This window comes from Sorex araneus, chromosome 2 (assembly GCF_027595985.1).
Source record: "Sorex araneus isolate mSorAra2 chromosome 2, mSorAra2.pri, whole genome shotgun sequence".
Classification (NCBI taxonomy): Eukaryota; Metazoa; Chordata; class Mammalia; order Eulipotyphla; family Soricidae; genus Sorex; species Sorex araneus.
In genome coordinates, this window is record NC_073303.1 from 117272496 (window position 1) to 117288075 (window position 15580).

At 38.3% G+C, this 15580-nt stretch overlaps 1 protein-coding gene across 1 annotated transcript; it reads left to right on the forward strand.

The window, feature by feature from the left end:
- Positions 1-14521: 14521 nt before the first annotated feature.
- On the forward strand, positions 14522-15087 carry LOC101541954 (ubiquitin-conjugating enzyme E2 L3-like). The gene has a single exon (XM_055128639.1). The coding sequence runs from the start codon at positions 14570-14572 to the stop codon at positions 14981-14983; it is 414 nt and encodes a 137-aa protein (XP_054984614.1). The 5' UTR covers positions 14522-14569; the 3' UTR covers positions 14984-15087.
- Positions 15088-15580: the final 493 nt, after the last annotated feature.

Sequence of the window (15580 nt, forward strand, 5' to 3'; positions counted from 1 at the left end):
ATTTAATTGATGATAATCTCATCCACGGAGCAAGGCCATGTACTCATAAATGCTTTGATATTACAGTTATCATGACAAATATAATTTTGGTCTTTATCCCTGTTTCTGACATTGAGTTTGGTGAAAAGAACATTAAAGATGTATTTTGTTACTTTGAGGAGGCAGCTTCTGGAATATCTCTGATTATCTCAACATTAAGGTAAAGTCCGAGAACAACATATGTAAATATACCATTTACATTGAAAACTCTAAGAGCTAAGTGGGGAGCATGTTGAATATTGGTAGAGTGATACTTACCACTTAGGGGAAAACTAATTTAAGTTTTTATTGTATAGAGATGCAAAAATATGCCTCTCCAAAATTTGAATTTGACAAAAGCCACAGAGAAATTGTCTAAAAGTTTCTGCTTAAAATTGCCAATGTGAAATATATTTACATGTAAACTCTCAGAAAGAGAAGATCTTTATTGTTCATTTTTGGTTTGGTGATCCTCAAGGTTTGCTCTAGACTCCACACTCAGGAATTGCTTCTGGGGTTGCTCAGGGGACAACAAGGGATACTAAGGATCAAACCCAGGTAGGGCATGTATAACACAAGAACCCTGTGTTACAACCTGCTATACTCAAGGAGCTGGTTGTCATTATAATAGATAATCTCCTTAATTTCCTTGCAGAAGGCAGACATCAAATATGTATACATTTTATTATGCCTTCTTTAATAAACTTCTTAATATCTTAATAGCCTTCCTTAATATCTTCTGTCTTTTTAAATAAAAAATTTATTAGTGAATCACCGTGGGGCAGTTACAGATTTACAAACTTTCATACTTGCGTTTTATTCATACAATGATCAAGTACCCATACCTCTACTAGTGCCCATTCTCCACCAACCACTTACTCCCCCCCACCCCACCCCACCTCTGTGGCAGGGCATTCCCTTTTGTTCTCTCTTTCCTTTTGGGTTTTGTAGTTTGCACTACAGGCATTGAGTGGCCATTGTGTTTGATCTGTAGTCTACATTCGGTTTGCATCTCCCAAGCCAAACTGGTCCTCCAAATACTTTTTACTTGGTGTTCCCTTCTCTATCTGAGCTGCTTTTTCTCTGTCTTAACTAAGCTACTTAATATCATTTCTGGAGCTGGATCTCTCTCACATATATATAGGAAAGGAGACCTGTTATAGGTAAGTAAACACATTACAATGAAACTTCCTCTTCCCTATTCTCTTGTTAATCAGTCTGATCTTTTTTAGATTACTTATTTATAGTCCAAAGATGCCAAAGATGTTGCAGGTGATCATGTTTGTGCTCACAGGTAAGAGTCCAGTAAATTATACAGTGATACTTAAACCAATAATGTGGCAGTAAGCAAAAGTATGAAGAGAAATTCAGTTCACCTTTAGTTTATTTGCTGTGATTGATGATCTAGTCAATTATCTGATAATTAATAGATCTTTAATCTGACATTTTATTATTAAAGTTTCATATACTATAGTGAAAATCTAGTGAAATTTTATGTACATGTGTCTAAGATATTGAAGAACAGATGTCTCATTGATAAATTAGGGAAATTTTTATGCAGCATTAATTTTGAGTACTTTTAAACAATTATTCATGTATTTAATGCAATAGCTTAATATTTCAAATTGCATAAGGCTGGTTTATTATATATATGAAGTACATACTTAAAGTCTGAAACTTGTAAAACCTAAAATATAAAATCTCTTAAGTGTTTCATACAAGTCTTTATTATGGATATAAATTGAGAAAATGATTATCTCACAGATACATAAAACATCATTTTAGCTCCTAGAAATATATAAATAGCAAGCATTTAACTTATTTACTGGATATAACACTGTAAAGCATTATTCATCTTCACTAATATAATAAATTAAGTTTTCTATAAGAATAATTTGGGGAAAGTTAACCTGAGGAAAATAAATCATCTTACCGCACAACCATGGATGAAATATGTATTTGCACTGTAGCACTGTCGTCTCCTTGTTCATCGATTTGCTCGAGCGGGCACCAGTAACGTCTCCATTGTGAGACTTGCTGTTACTGTTTCTGACATATCAAATACACCACAGGTAGTGAAATATGTATTTAAGAGAGAATAATAATTGAGAGTCAGAATTCTCTATCAAATATGTATTTTTCAATATTTTCTACTATTGGTTTTCCTGCCTACAAACCTATTTGAGCTTTGTGATATGATGCAGTTTACGGAACAAAAAGCAGCTCTGTAACTTTCCACTTTCGTTTTGTTGTTGTTGTTGTTGTTCTTTCTTTTTAATGGGGGGGCATGCACCCGATCATGCTTAGGACTAACCCCTGACATGTGTTCAGAGATCATTTTTGGTGGTGATCAGGAGACCCTAAGGCAAGCACGGTACCCACTGTTCTAACTCTCTGGCTCTCATTTTCACTTCTTTTGTTCACATTAACTCCAAATTATTATTTTTTTTTTTGCTTTTTGGGTCACGCCCAGCGATGCTCAGGGGTTACTCCTCGCTCTGCACTCAGGAGTCACTCCTAGCGGTGCTCAGAGGACCATATGGGATGCTGGGAATCAAACCCGGGTTGGCCATGGGCAAGGCAAATGCCCTACCTGCTGTGCTATCGCTCCAGCCCCAAACCCCAAATTATTTTAAATTGCTTAAATAATTGCCATCTCTTCGCTTAGCTGAATAAAATAAAAGTAAAAGAAAACTATTAAAAATAAGCTGCATCTGAGAGGCAACCAACATAGACAACACTTACAATTTAATTCTGCTATTTCCTTGATGTGAAGGAAAATAGTTGATTAAAAGTAATAATCCACAGAGCAAAACTATGTTTCCTGTATTTCTTTTTGAAAAGTCTTTTGTTTCGTGGGAGGTTGATGGTCAGGTTATACAATTAAATGGAAATTGGACAGCAGTTAGAGACATGGGCGCTGCACCCAGGTTGAATCCCTGACACCACATAGGCTACTAAACACCACCCAGTATAGACCTAGAGGCCTCCAAGCTTCTCTGGGTGTGACCCTGGTGACTTTCTCATCATCTGGAGAATCTTGCAGAGCTACTACAGAACCACTGACCTGACTGATCAGGTATTGAAGAGAATAATCCTGGGATCCCCACTTATGAGGCCCCCACCAAGAAAAAGAATAAATTGTAGAGTATCACTGTCATCCTGTTGCTCATTGATTTGCTTGAGCGGGCACCAGTAATGTCTCCATTGTGAGACTTGTTGTTACTATTTGTGGCATATCAAATACACCATGGGGAGCTTGCCAGGCTCTGCTGTGTGGGCAAGATATTCTCAGTAGTTTGCAGGGCTCTTGAAGAGGGGCGGAGGAATCGAACCCTGGTCGGCCATGTGTAATGCGAATGCCCTACCACTGTGCTATCGCTCCAGCCTATCGGGGATAGTACAGCAGGTAGGGAGCTTGTCTTGTATGTTGCTGATCTGGGTTCAATCCTGGCATCCCATAAGGTCCCTTAAGCACTGCCAGGAGTAATTCATGAGTGCAAAAACTGTAGAGTATCTAAAGTAATTATGGACTGAATATTTTTCAGAACACTGAGCTTCAGCATGCACTTTGTTAGAGTTAATGAGCAATCCTATGTTTAACAGCTCCAAGAGATGATCTAAACCAGAAGAAAGAAATACCAGGGAATGGTGACACATCTTTGCAAGACTAGAGAAGGGAGTAATAAATCTCATCGATCTATCAAAGTTAAAGTCATCACTTCTAGAATAGGACCTATATATTGATAAAGAAATATACTGTAGCCTGAATTTTTAGAACTGCCATATTTCCCAAGAGCTTATTCATATTTCTTATAAATATTTGCTCCATAATCAAAATAGTTCTTTTATTTATTTATTTATTTATTTTGCTTTTTGGGTCAAAACCTGGCATTGCACATGGTTTACTCTTAGCTCATGCACTCAGGAATTACTCCTGGCAGTGCTCGGGGGACTATATGGGATGCTGGGAATCAAACCCGGGTGGCCACATGCAAGGCAAACACCCTACACACTGTGCTATCACTCCAGCCCCAAATCTAAGTATTTCTAGGTGATGACTATGTGATGTTCCTGTGCTCCATTCTCACAATAAATAACACAAGACAGAGACCCCTGTGAAGCTAACATGGCTGTATTAGAGAGATACAAGGTCAAGGAATATAGCCAGTGTCACTTGCCTTTATGTCTGTGATGCAGGCAGGTAGAGAGGGAAGCCCTTCCTCTCCCCCTCCCAGCCAAGGCGATAGCAATGAATTTTCTGGGAAACAATAGTATCAATAGCCCTGAAGTTGCAAAAGGCCAACTTTGCAAAAAAAAACAGGAACTAAAAGGCCTGATAAGTTTTTCACACAGCAGGTAGGGCTTTTGCCTTGCATGGCCAACCCAGGTTCGATTCCTCTGTCCCTTTCAGAGAGCCCAGCAAGCTACGAGAGTGTCCTGCCCACAAGGCAGAGCCTGGCAAGCTACCTGTGGCGTATTCGATATGCCAAAAACAGTAACAAGTCTCATAATGGAGACGTTACTGGTGCCCGTGCAAGCAAATTAATGAGCAACGGAATGACAATGATGATGATGATGACAGTGACCAGCAACAGACCCAGGGAAGGCTAGACTCCCCTTAGAGATAAGCTCCAGCAGGAACAAAAGACAAGGAAATAAATTTCAAAGACAGGTGCAGATGTCATTTCGATTATACCTTTTTGCCTCTTCGGGATATATTCCCAGAAGTGGTATTACCACAATACCCTGAAGGAGAGAGAACAAAAGGGAATGCCATGCCACAGAGGTGAGGGGGTGGGGATGAGGTGGGGGGTGGGAGAGATGGTGGGGTCATCAGTGGAGAACGAACACTGGTGAAGGGATGGGTACTCAAGCTGTGTATGACTGAAACACAAGCACGAGAATATGTAAATCTGTATCTGTACCCTCACGGTAATTCATTAATAAAACAATTTAAAAAATAAAAAAATGTACTAGTCAATGACAAAACCAGAAGTTCTTTGAATAACTTGATTCTTATATAGATTAGTCCTTCCTTTATAAAGTGTTTTAATTATTAAAAATTAAGGTAAAAAAAAAGAATTTCAAAGACAGTCTAGGAATCCCAACTGCCTACAGTTGGGTTGTGTGAATAAAACCTTGAACAATCTGTGCTGTCTCTGTGTGTCTCAGTCGGTGGTGGCTGAGCTCTGGCTTGGGGTCACTTAACACCCACTTGGGGAGCTTCTTTCCTTTTCTCTTCTACTTTCCAATAGAGCAAAGGCCAGTCACTGCTGCTCCTGTCTCACCTGCATCAGTAGTAAATGGGCAGCTGGAGATACTCAATCCATGTTGTTTGGAAGGAGAAGCTGGAGAGACGGGGAAGAAGTTCAGAACCACTGAATTCTTAGTAAAGTATTGAAAAGCCATTCAGTATGCAATGAAAAAAGTCTGACCTGAGGACCAGCATTGCAAGGCTTAAAGTTTTTGAGACACCATAAATACTCCAAAACTTTTGTTAGAAATCAGAAGTGGAAATGAGGAACATTTCCTGCATAGCAAGAGTTGATCGCTCAGATAGTTATAACACTGGGTAGAGCTCTGAATGGATTTGAAAAGCATTCTGAAGATAAGAAGTCCTTTAAATTTTTAATGGAAACACAAAAGATAAAAGAACCTTCCTTGAGGCCTGAGAGATAGTCTAGCAGGCTGGGTGCTTCCCTTGATGGTACTCAAGTGGGGTTCAGTCCCCAACACTCCATAAGGCCCCCAAACCCACTCAAGTGATCTCTAAGGCAGATCCAGAAGTAAACCCTGAACACCCCTGGGTGAGGCCCAGAAACAAAGACAAAACAAAACAAAGGAAACTGTCTTTCTCAAATCACCACTTAACTGTCTGAAGGGGTTCCAAAGAATTGGGGAATGTTAATATGAATGACCCATCCCAAACAACCTCTTTCAGCCCTTCACCACCAAGAGTAGGAGGAAGAAGACAGTTCATGCCAAAGGCAGTCCTGAAACAGCCTTCATCAGTATCCAAACCCAATGGGACACCTGGGGAAGGGAAGGCTACTCCAACATCAAAGCTTGATAGGAAGCTGACGTAAAGCTGTCAAAAGGCAAAGCCGAAAAGAGCAAGCATTGTGAAAGAAGCACAGGAGCACAGCACCGGGCAATAAAGACAATTTGCTGCTTACTTAGAACAGTGGTGGAACGAGCCAGGTTTGCAGCAATCAGAAGCCAATGGGCTCCATTTCTATCTAAGAATCTGGTTTAAAGAAAGACTCGCTCTGTAATAGGAAGTGAAATCACAAGAAAATGATTGTCTTTCGCGTCTACAATGTGCTCCAGGGGGATATTACTACCGAGAATTTACTGTTGTGTTATTTCTGCAGTCAATCTAAACGAACAGTCATCTGTTATTAGGAATACCTAGATGGGGCATACCCAGAACAATAAAATAAAAAAAGAATAAAATGGTTATGACTCTCACAGTGTTTCACATATGATTTCCATCTCCAAATGTCCCAGTTCTATAAATATGCAAAGCTCTTGTCTTTTAAAGGAGATTGAATTGCCCCATTGCAGGACCCATTGCCTGCTTCTGCCTCTTTATCTATTTCAGGGACAATGTCCCTAACTTGCAGGTCTCAGAGACACTTAGTTCTCTGAGAATTCTGATTTTTAGTTTCCTAATTCTGGCATTTTGTCTCTCAACCACTTTAGCTGTCTGCTTAGTTTGATTGGAGTCTTCCAGCAAATATACAAAACTGTGCAAGATAGTTACTGCCCTTTCAAGATCAGTTTTTAAAACCTTTTCTGACATTTTGATTCCATTATTGAACCTATGGCTCATGCAGATTACATAGAATACTCAACAGTACTAGGGAATAAAATGTACTAAGAATTTTCCAGTTTTGCATAACCAGTAAGGAATTTTCATTGCATGTTACAGTGACAGATTAGAATAAAAACCAATCTCTTGTGCATCCTCTCATTATCTTTGAATTACAAAACGTGCTACCACACTAAAATCTGCAAATGGTTATTAAGGTGGAAGCCAGTGAATACCAAGAATTGCCAAAACTGTGATTACTGAAAATCAATCCACATATCTACTGAACTCCAGACAATGTTGCCATCTCTTAGAGACTTCAAAACTGAATCAATTTTTGACAAAGGCTATTTGTATTTTCAATTTAACAGTTTACAAAAGGGTCAAGATCAATCAAATATAAAAGTTGAGATGAAATGCACTTCCCTTGTGGTAGTTGTGTCAATAAGACAAATAATTCACCCCAACCATTGTGAAAGGTAGAGCACATCTAGAGGAAACACAATGTACAGGATATTGTTATTGATTTCTCTCAGTTTGTGATAACTCACACACATTGTCATCTTTCTAAATGAAAACATCTCCAAAATTTCCACTGACTCTGAATCACTCCCTATTAATTCCAAACTCAAGAAATGTCCACATTGAAGTTTCTTTAATGCCATTCTAAAATAAAAGTAATTTAAATGTGTTGCTTCTATTACACAGTATAGATGCCCATTAATGACTGTATTCAGAAGTAAACATAAACACCAATGTTAAATAAATGGAAAGATTATTGCAGAGAAGGCCTATCGTTGCCAATATATCACATCTCAACAGAAACATTTCATTTGAATTACCTTAACAATACACTAACTAAAATAAAATGAGTTGTTCAGAATTATAATTCTAAAACTCAATGCCTGTCAGTAGAGTTCTAGGAATTTGTCTCTGCTTGCTATGAACAGAAGACATATTTTATTAAACAAAGAGTAAGTGATATAATTCTGAATGGACAGTATCAAGTGCATAAGGAACACTTAGCAATTTTCACTCCATGAAGTTATTTCTAAGCTAACCGTGTCGTATTGGATATGCCAAAAACAGTAAAAATAAGTCTCACATTGAGAGATGTTACTGGTGCCCGCTCGAACAAATCGATGAACAACAGGATGACAGTGACAGTGGTTGTTTTTCCATATAAGAGGAAGTCAATCAATAAAGTGGGTTAAATAAATGGTGACACCAGCTGTAAAGAACTAAGGCATGCCGAGGGGCTTGTACTCTCGGGCTCTCCGGGCAGCTCTGTCTCACCGCCCGCGTTCAGTGCTCTGGAACAGCAGTGTGTGAACTGGATCAGGACGGCCGGTGGTCAAGGACAGGCGAAGGAAGAACGAGAACCAAGCTGGTTGCTGATTAGTTACCGTTTATTCAATCTTCCATCTTTCTCATCTCCCGCACTCCCAGCTCCGGCCTCTCTCTGGATCAACTGCAGCATCCCTGGCTTCTTGAGTCTCTCCTCCTACTTGTTTCTCCCACCTTGCCCTCTAGGCTACACCCAGCCAGGTAGCAAAATCAACATAAGAAAGCCCTTTCTGAGGGCAGGGCATTCCAAAGCCCTTCCTGACTCTTAAGGTTTTTTTCCTTTCCTTAGTCCAAACACTTATTAACATCTTAATACTAGTTATTTTTGTATGGACATAGCAAGAGATACATTGAGGCTTGCAAGGCAGCTCTCCTGGCAACATCTTACCACAGACTGAGACTACAGCACTCAGGCCAGATTAATCATTCCTAACCCTAGCAGGGTCCAAATCTAGTTATCACTGTTTAGATCATGACAACATTTGTCCATGATCAAGCTCTTAACTTATAGTTAAGCATTAGGCACTTTGGCCAGGCCCATCTCGATGCCAGGGTAGCACACAACTCACTGCTTGCCCTGGGTCCATCCCGTCTCTCGCCGGGACCATGCTTTAGGGGGTGCTAGGAAGAAAGGGCAGTTGAGGCTTAGGTCGAGAGAACAGATGCCCAGGAGGAAAATATCATATAGAGTCAAATGACTCCCAGGTTATAAAAGCATAGCATTTGCTAAGTCTTCCTGTGTCCATACAAAAAGGACATTGTTCTGAATAAACTATGCAAAGGACTCAAGGAGAAGAGAAAAACAGTATTTACAAGTTAACAGAACACTAAGAAAGAAGCTACAAATAAAGAAGAATGGGAGCACTGTGATGGGAGTAACCCAATAAACTTAAACTACCTGAGGCTATGTTATCCTACAACCAGCAAATGGAGAGTAGGTCTCTCTGTCCATCCACTGTCCCCAGGTTCTTCAATATTTTCAACAATGCTTTGACTCTATGCTAATAGAAAAGTTTAATGGATTTAAGTAGAAGAGAAAGAAAGTCCCAGCAGGGGAAGAACTTGTATAGGACTAAATTAAGTATGGCTCATTTTGTATTGTGTTTTTTTGTTTTGTTTTGTTTTGTTTTGTTTTTTTAAATAGGAAAAGTGGGCCTTTGTGTTTCTTATAAAACAAAATATGAGAGGGTCCCCATTTGTTTTCCAAAGATTTCTTGTTAATTTAGGGCCCACCCGTGTGTTAAGAGTAACACCCTGTATATATTTAAGGTCTTTTAGGTTATTTATTTGACCGTCTCCCTTTACTCATCTCTTGGTCTTGGGAAATGTAAGCTACCCAGTCTTACAGGACTTCTTAGAGAACCTGCAGGAATTCTCAGCTATTAAAAATATGAAAGGATCACTGCCCTGTAGCTATCAGCAGACATCTCCTATTTGAAAACACCAAATCTTGAAAATCAAAATTTTAATAACATTTCATATCTAAGAAAGCAATATTCACCAAACCACTCGACATGGGTTCTCTTACTTTGGGATTTGTCCTAGGGACATATTCTCACTCAGATAGGAATTGAAATTAGAATTTCATGTCTCAAGTGGAGGCCATATTTGCCAAGGTTCACCACACTGGAAATATCCCGTATATTTAGAACAATCTTATTGAATCACCTAAACACTTAAGTTCTAATTAGCTATCTGTCCATTCAAATACCACCAACTTGCTTTTTAGATAAAGTTTAGTCATTCAATTTATATTTTATAAACATTTTTGTTGCCAACTATAATATAATTAAGATTAAATCAAAAAGTTATCTATGTAGTCTTTTAATTTATACTTAAAAAATGTGATACTTTTCTGTTTGCTATCAAATGTGGAAATAATTCTACAATATTTTGACTTAATTTTTTAGGTCAAATAAAAATCCTGTTATATCTACATATAAAAGCTACAAATCCATAAAATTACTTGACATTCCCAAAATCTCCACAAAGTAATAATTCATTCTATTAAAAATATATACAGTTTAGGATCATTGTAAACATGTTATCTATTACTACGTGTTTGTTTCTTTCTAAAATTATTATAAATTTCCTATTTGTTTTATTTCTCTTCTTTATCAAGTTATTTCATTGATATTTATTTTCATCTCAAGAAATTATAAAATGTACAGATGTGGATATTTCTTGTTGCCACCATAAAAATAAAACATTCCCAGTTACTAAAGTAGATAAACTTGTGCTTGCAGAAAATTTGTTTTGAAAGGAGGTCAGGAAAAATTTGCCATGACTTCCCTCTGGATTCCCATTTGGTTTAGATTTCCGGGAAATCTGTTTGTGGGAGAGAACTGGGAAGCCGGGTCTATAACTGCCGTCAATCAGACTCAGTGGTGTAAAGTATAAGCCATATGGCTCACTGTTATTTTTCATGCTGAATAACATGAAAAATTTTTATATTCAGTTTCCACCAAGAAAATCTCTATATACAGAGAAAATGTACTCTGGAATTTATGTACTGACCCAGGGACCTTTTTCAAAACAACAAAATTAACATAAACCAACTGAAAATACATATTTACTCTTTTGAACCAATGAGAAAGAATAAGTGGATATATAGTATAATATTAAAAAGTGGTGAATTTTCAGCTCACACAGAAATGAGTTTATCCAATTTATATGCTATATATCCAATATATAAAATATTAATTTAAATTAATGTTCCATGTGCTTTTAAAATGAGATTAGATTAATAGCTATTCTGAACAGGCTTACAATCCAATTAACAAACACATTTTGGCACAGTTTTCAGCACATATATCCTGAAAAATCACTCCACATTTTTCTTTGATTAGACTATGTTTAAATGTCAAGATGCTGCTGTTTATAGGGTCATTTTGTAAAAAATTTAAAAATTGCCCTTATTGCTTCTGGTTGTTTACTACTTTCATTGTAGAGTAATAATAATTGATCCACTGACATAGTGTTTATTGTGAATGTCAGTCTTTCATGTGTGTACGTTGCATTTTCATATAAATTATATGTATAGTGTAAATGATACACAATTTATATTCTCATTGTGTTCTTCTAATCTCCTCAAATTTTGCAATAATAATGTTAGCACTGTCTTCCTATTGTTCATCGATTTGCTTGAGCAGGCACCAGTAACGTCTCCATTGTGAGACTTGTTGTTACTGCTTTTGGCATATTGAATACGCCATGGGTAGCTTGTCAGGCTCTGCCATGTGTGGGGGATATTCTCGGTAGCTTGCCGAACTCTCTGATAGGGACAGATGAATCAAACCCAGGTCAGCGGTATGCAAGGCAAATGCTCTGCCCACTGAGCTACCTATCTAGTCCTGCAAAAATACATGTTTGTAAATATTTATCGACTCTAAAACCTTCCCATTTTATGTTAATTCTAGAAAATCAGGGATACCGTATTAAGCATGTGAAGTGCAAAGATTATCTCTCATCCAATTAAATAATTAAGTTCAAGTTTACTGGGTACTAAGGTAATTAATGAAAGCACACACAAAAAAGTCTACATGCAATTTCTATTTCTTTTTTTTTTTTTTTTTTTTTTTTTGCTTTTTGGGTCACACCCGGCGGTGCACAGGGGTCACTCCTGGCTCTGCACTCAGGAATCACTCCCTGTCGGTGCTCAGGGGACCATATGGGATGCCGGGAATCGAACCCGGGTCGGCCGCGTGCAAGGCAAACTCCCTACCCGCTGTGCTATCGCTCCAGCCCCGTCTATTTCTTATATTAATAAACCACATGCTCCGTAAGAAATAATTTTTAAAGTTTTGTATGACTCAGCATTTCTCTCAACATAAAGAAACTTGGTAGAGCTATGGAAAAAAATTTAATTGCAATTTTCAAATTCAATGCTGGGTTCATTTAACAGCTTACTACACAAGATGAGCTAAGCACTTGTCTTACTTTTGCTCCACTGCTTCTAAGTCTTGTTTATAAAACTTTAATTTCAGTGTAATTATAGGAGTTAGTCCAGAGAACAATAAGTGCCTGATTCTTCACATATTTTTGACAACTCAGGAAAAACTTGACTACATCCTTTGCACATCATAGTGACATAGTGAAAATTACTCAATGGCCAATCCAATCAACAGTCTCATTAGGATGGTTTAAAAGAAATATCCTCTATTAAAACATGAAAGCACAGACAATAAATTGGTTGTGGTCTATAAGTCATGGTCATCTATTAATTATTTGAAATACAAAGTAGAAATTTTCTCCATAAAATTTTTAAAAAGATAAATGTTTCTAATTATGATTTATCATTACTGCATTATTGATTTCTCATCATTGCATTATTTTTCTACTAATACCCTACAAAGGCTTGAACTAACCAATAATATTAAAATTTCTTCTATCAGTACTTTTTACTATCCTTATGATAGTAGGGAAATTATTTAGATGTAATATAGATAAATAGATAGGGCTGGAGCAATAGCGCAGCAGGTAGGGCATTCACCTAGCACCCAGTCAACTCAGGTTAGATTCCTCCACTTCTCTTAGATAGCCTGGCCACTACCAAGAGTATCTCGCCCACACAGCAGAGCCTGGTAAGCTACCCATGGCGTATTCGATATGCCAAAAGCAGTAACAACAAGTCTCACACTGGAGACGTTACTGGTGCCCACTCGAGCAAATCGATGAGCAAAGGGATGACAGTGATAGATAGATAAATTATAGAGGTACTGATATGTCATCTGTAAAATAAGAATAATAATACTATCTTACTCATTTATGTGAGTTATATGAATTATTAAAAAAATACCTGGAGGTGTGTTACCGGCGGCATATGTGAAAAAGCAAGTACTGAAAGTGACAAAGATGTTTAAGGTTGTAGTGAACAAAGGAATACCTATTCACTACTCATGGGAATGTCACTAGATTCAGACTTTATGCAAAACAACATGAACATTTCTCAACAAAGAAAAGAACTTCCATTTGATCCAGTAACCCTACTTCTTCAGAAAGAAAAATGAGTAACTATGTTCACTTCAGCTCTTAATACAAAACTCAGGATACAGAAGCAATCTAAATGTCAAAAATCAGATGCATTGATAAAAAAGTTGTGGGGTATATTCACAATTAAATACTATGCAGTCACTAGAAAAATAATTAGTTCATGCAGCTTGGACATTAGTGCACTACAACTTGGAACAGAATTAGAGGGATTCATGCCGAGCAAAAATAATACAGGAATGTTGGGGAACAGTTTTTCCCCAAAGGTGCCAGTACATGTTGCTCACTGGGTCCAGGCAAACGTGGGGTAAAGGATGATGGGCGTGCAGAGAAATCACCCTTGGGAGCACCCGATGACTGTTCACTTTATGGCCAAATACACACATACTTTATAGAGGGTCTTGGCTTACAAGAATTTCCAATCACATAAAGTTTAGCATTATTGTCCTATCATCTTTCCTCCTCTGCTTTGCTCGGGTCCAATCCCAATCAAGGCTAGCGGCTGTGGTTAGGATGGCTTACTAAGCATCCGTGACAGTTTCAGTACCTTGGGCTTATGTGACTAGGAGGTCGAGTGAGGCTCAAAGCCGGACACCTGGTGCTGACACACTATTCTTGACAACTTTGCCCAGATATTCCCTTCCGAAAGGCCTCGCTTCAGTACTGCTTTGCAAGGTTGGGTCTTATTTGCCCCAGTGCTGGTTGCCATGCTCCACACATAAGCAGGAATAATAGATGATATTCTCAACCATATGTGGTGGAGAGTGAAAAAGTTCCAGATATTGACAATATCAATTGATAACAGACCATCAGTACTGGAATACAGTTCTGAAAATGCCAGGTTCGGGAGAGAGAGGGATGAAAAGGTTGTCTGGAAGTAACACAGAAACATAGGTAGAGGGTCTTGAGCACATGAATGGTGCAAGGGAGGTAACAATATGAAATAAAAAATGCAACTGTTAGTTAGCAAATTAATTAACAGGAGAATGGGAGGGAGGAAAAGTCAAACTGGAGGTGACACAGGAATAGGAAGGGAATCACGTGGACTTAAGTCACAGGGGCATGCAGTAACTTTGTAGATCAATGCCATAAATTTAACATTAAGTTTATTAGCATAATTTATCAGTGCCACAATAACACTATTACCAAACCCTAGTACGTAAACTATCATCATGGTACAGCAGGTAGGGTGTTTGCCTTTCATGCAACCAACTGGGTTTCAATCCCTGGCACCACGTATGGTCCCCTGAGCACTGCCAGGAGTGATCCCTGAGCAAAGAACGAGGAGTAAGTCCTGAGTAACACCAAGTGTGGCCCAGAGCCCCAAATACATACAAAATAAATAAATTTAAAAGAGAAAAAAAGGCATTCTGGGCAAGCAGCAGCACCAGATCCAAGATGGCGGCCAGCAGGAGGCTGATGAAGGAGCTTGAAGAAATCCACAAATGTGGAATGAAAAACTTCCGTAATATGCAGATTGACAAAACAAATTTATTGACTTGGCAAGGGCTTATTGTTCCTGACAATCCTCCATATGATAAGGGGGCCTTAAGAATCGAAATAAACTTTCCAGCAGAGTACCCATTCAAACCACCGAAGATCACATTTAAGACAAAGATCTACCACCCAAACATTGATGAAAAGGGGCAGGTCTGTCTGCCAGTAATTAGTGCTGAAAACTGGAAGCCAGCAACCAAAAGCGACCAAGTAATCCAGTCCCTCATTGCCCTGGTGAACGACCCCCAGCCTGAGCACCCACTTCGGGCTGACCTAGCTGAAGAATACTCTAAGGACCGTAAAAAAATTCCATAAGAATGCTGAAGAGTTTACAAAGAAATATGGGGAAAAGCGACCTGTGGACTAAATCTGTCATGACTGATTGCAGCAAGTGTGAGCAGAGACCCCGAGCAGTGCATTCAAACACCCGCAAAGCAGGGCTCTGTGGAAAATTGACATGTGCCACCGCCTGGCGTTTGCTTGTGGCAGTTACTAACTTTCTACAGTTTTCTTAATCAGAAGTGGTCTAGGTAACCTGTAAAGAAAGGATTAAAAATTTAAGATGTTCTAAAAATAAATAAATAAAAATAAAACAGAAAAAAAATCAGATAAGCTCTTTACGTGGCACCTGTTACATATAAGTTCTCAGCCAGACAGAATCAGAAAAATATCCCTGAAACATTGTCATCAGCATCAAAATGTCAATAAGAATAATGGCAAAGCTCTAAACATGGCAAGGATTATTTTACTACATAGTGTCAAAACAATGATACAGGGTAAGTATGATCCTTTTTCCTACTTACTGCTCAGGAAAATGCAATTTATAGAATTTAAGAAACTGAGCACTTACACAGCTAATAAAGCTGAGGGCAGAGACAGAGCAGAGATTAAATGTGTGCCAAGGTAAAAACT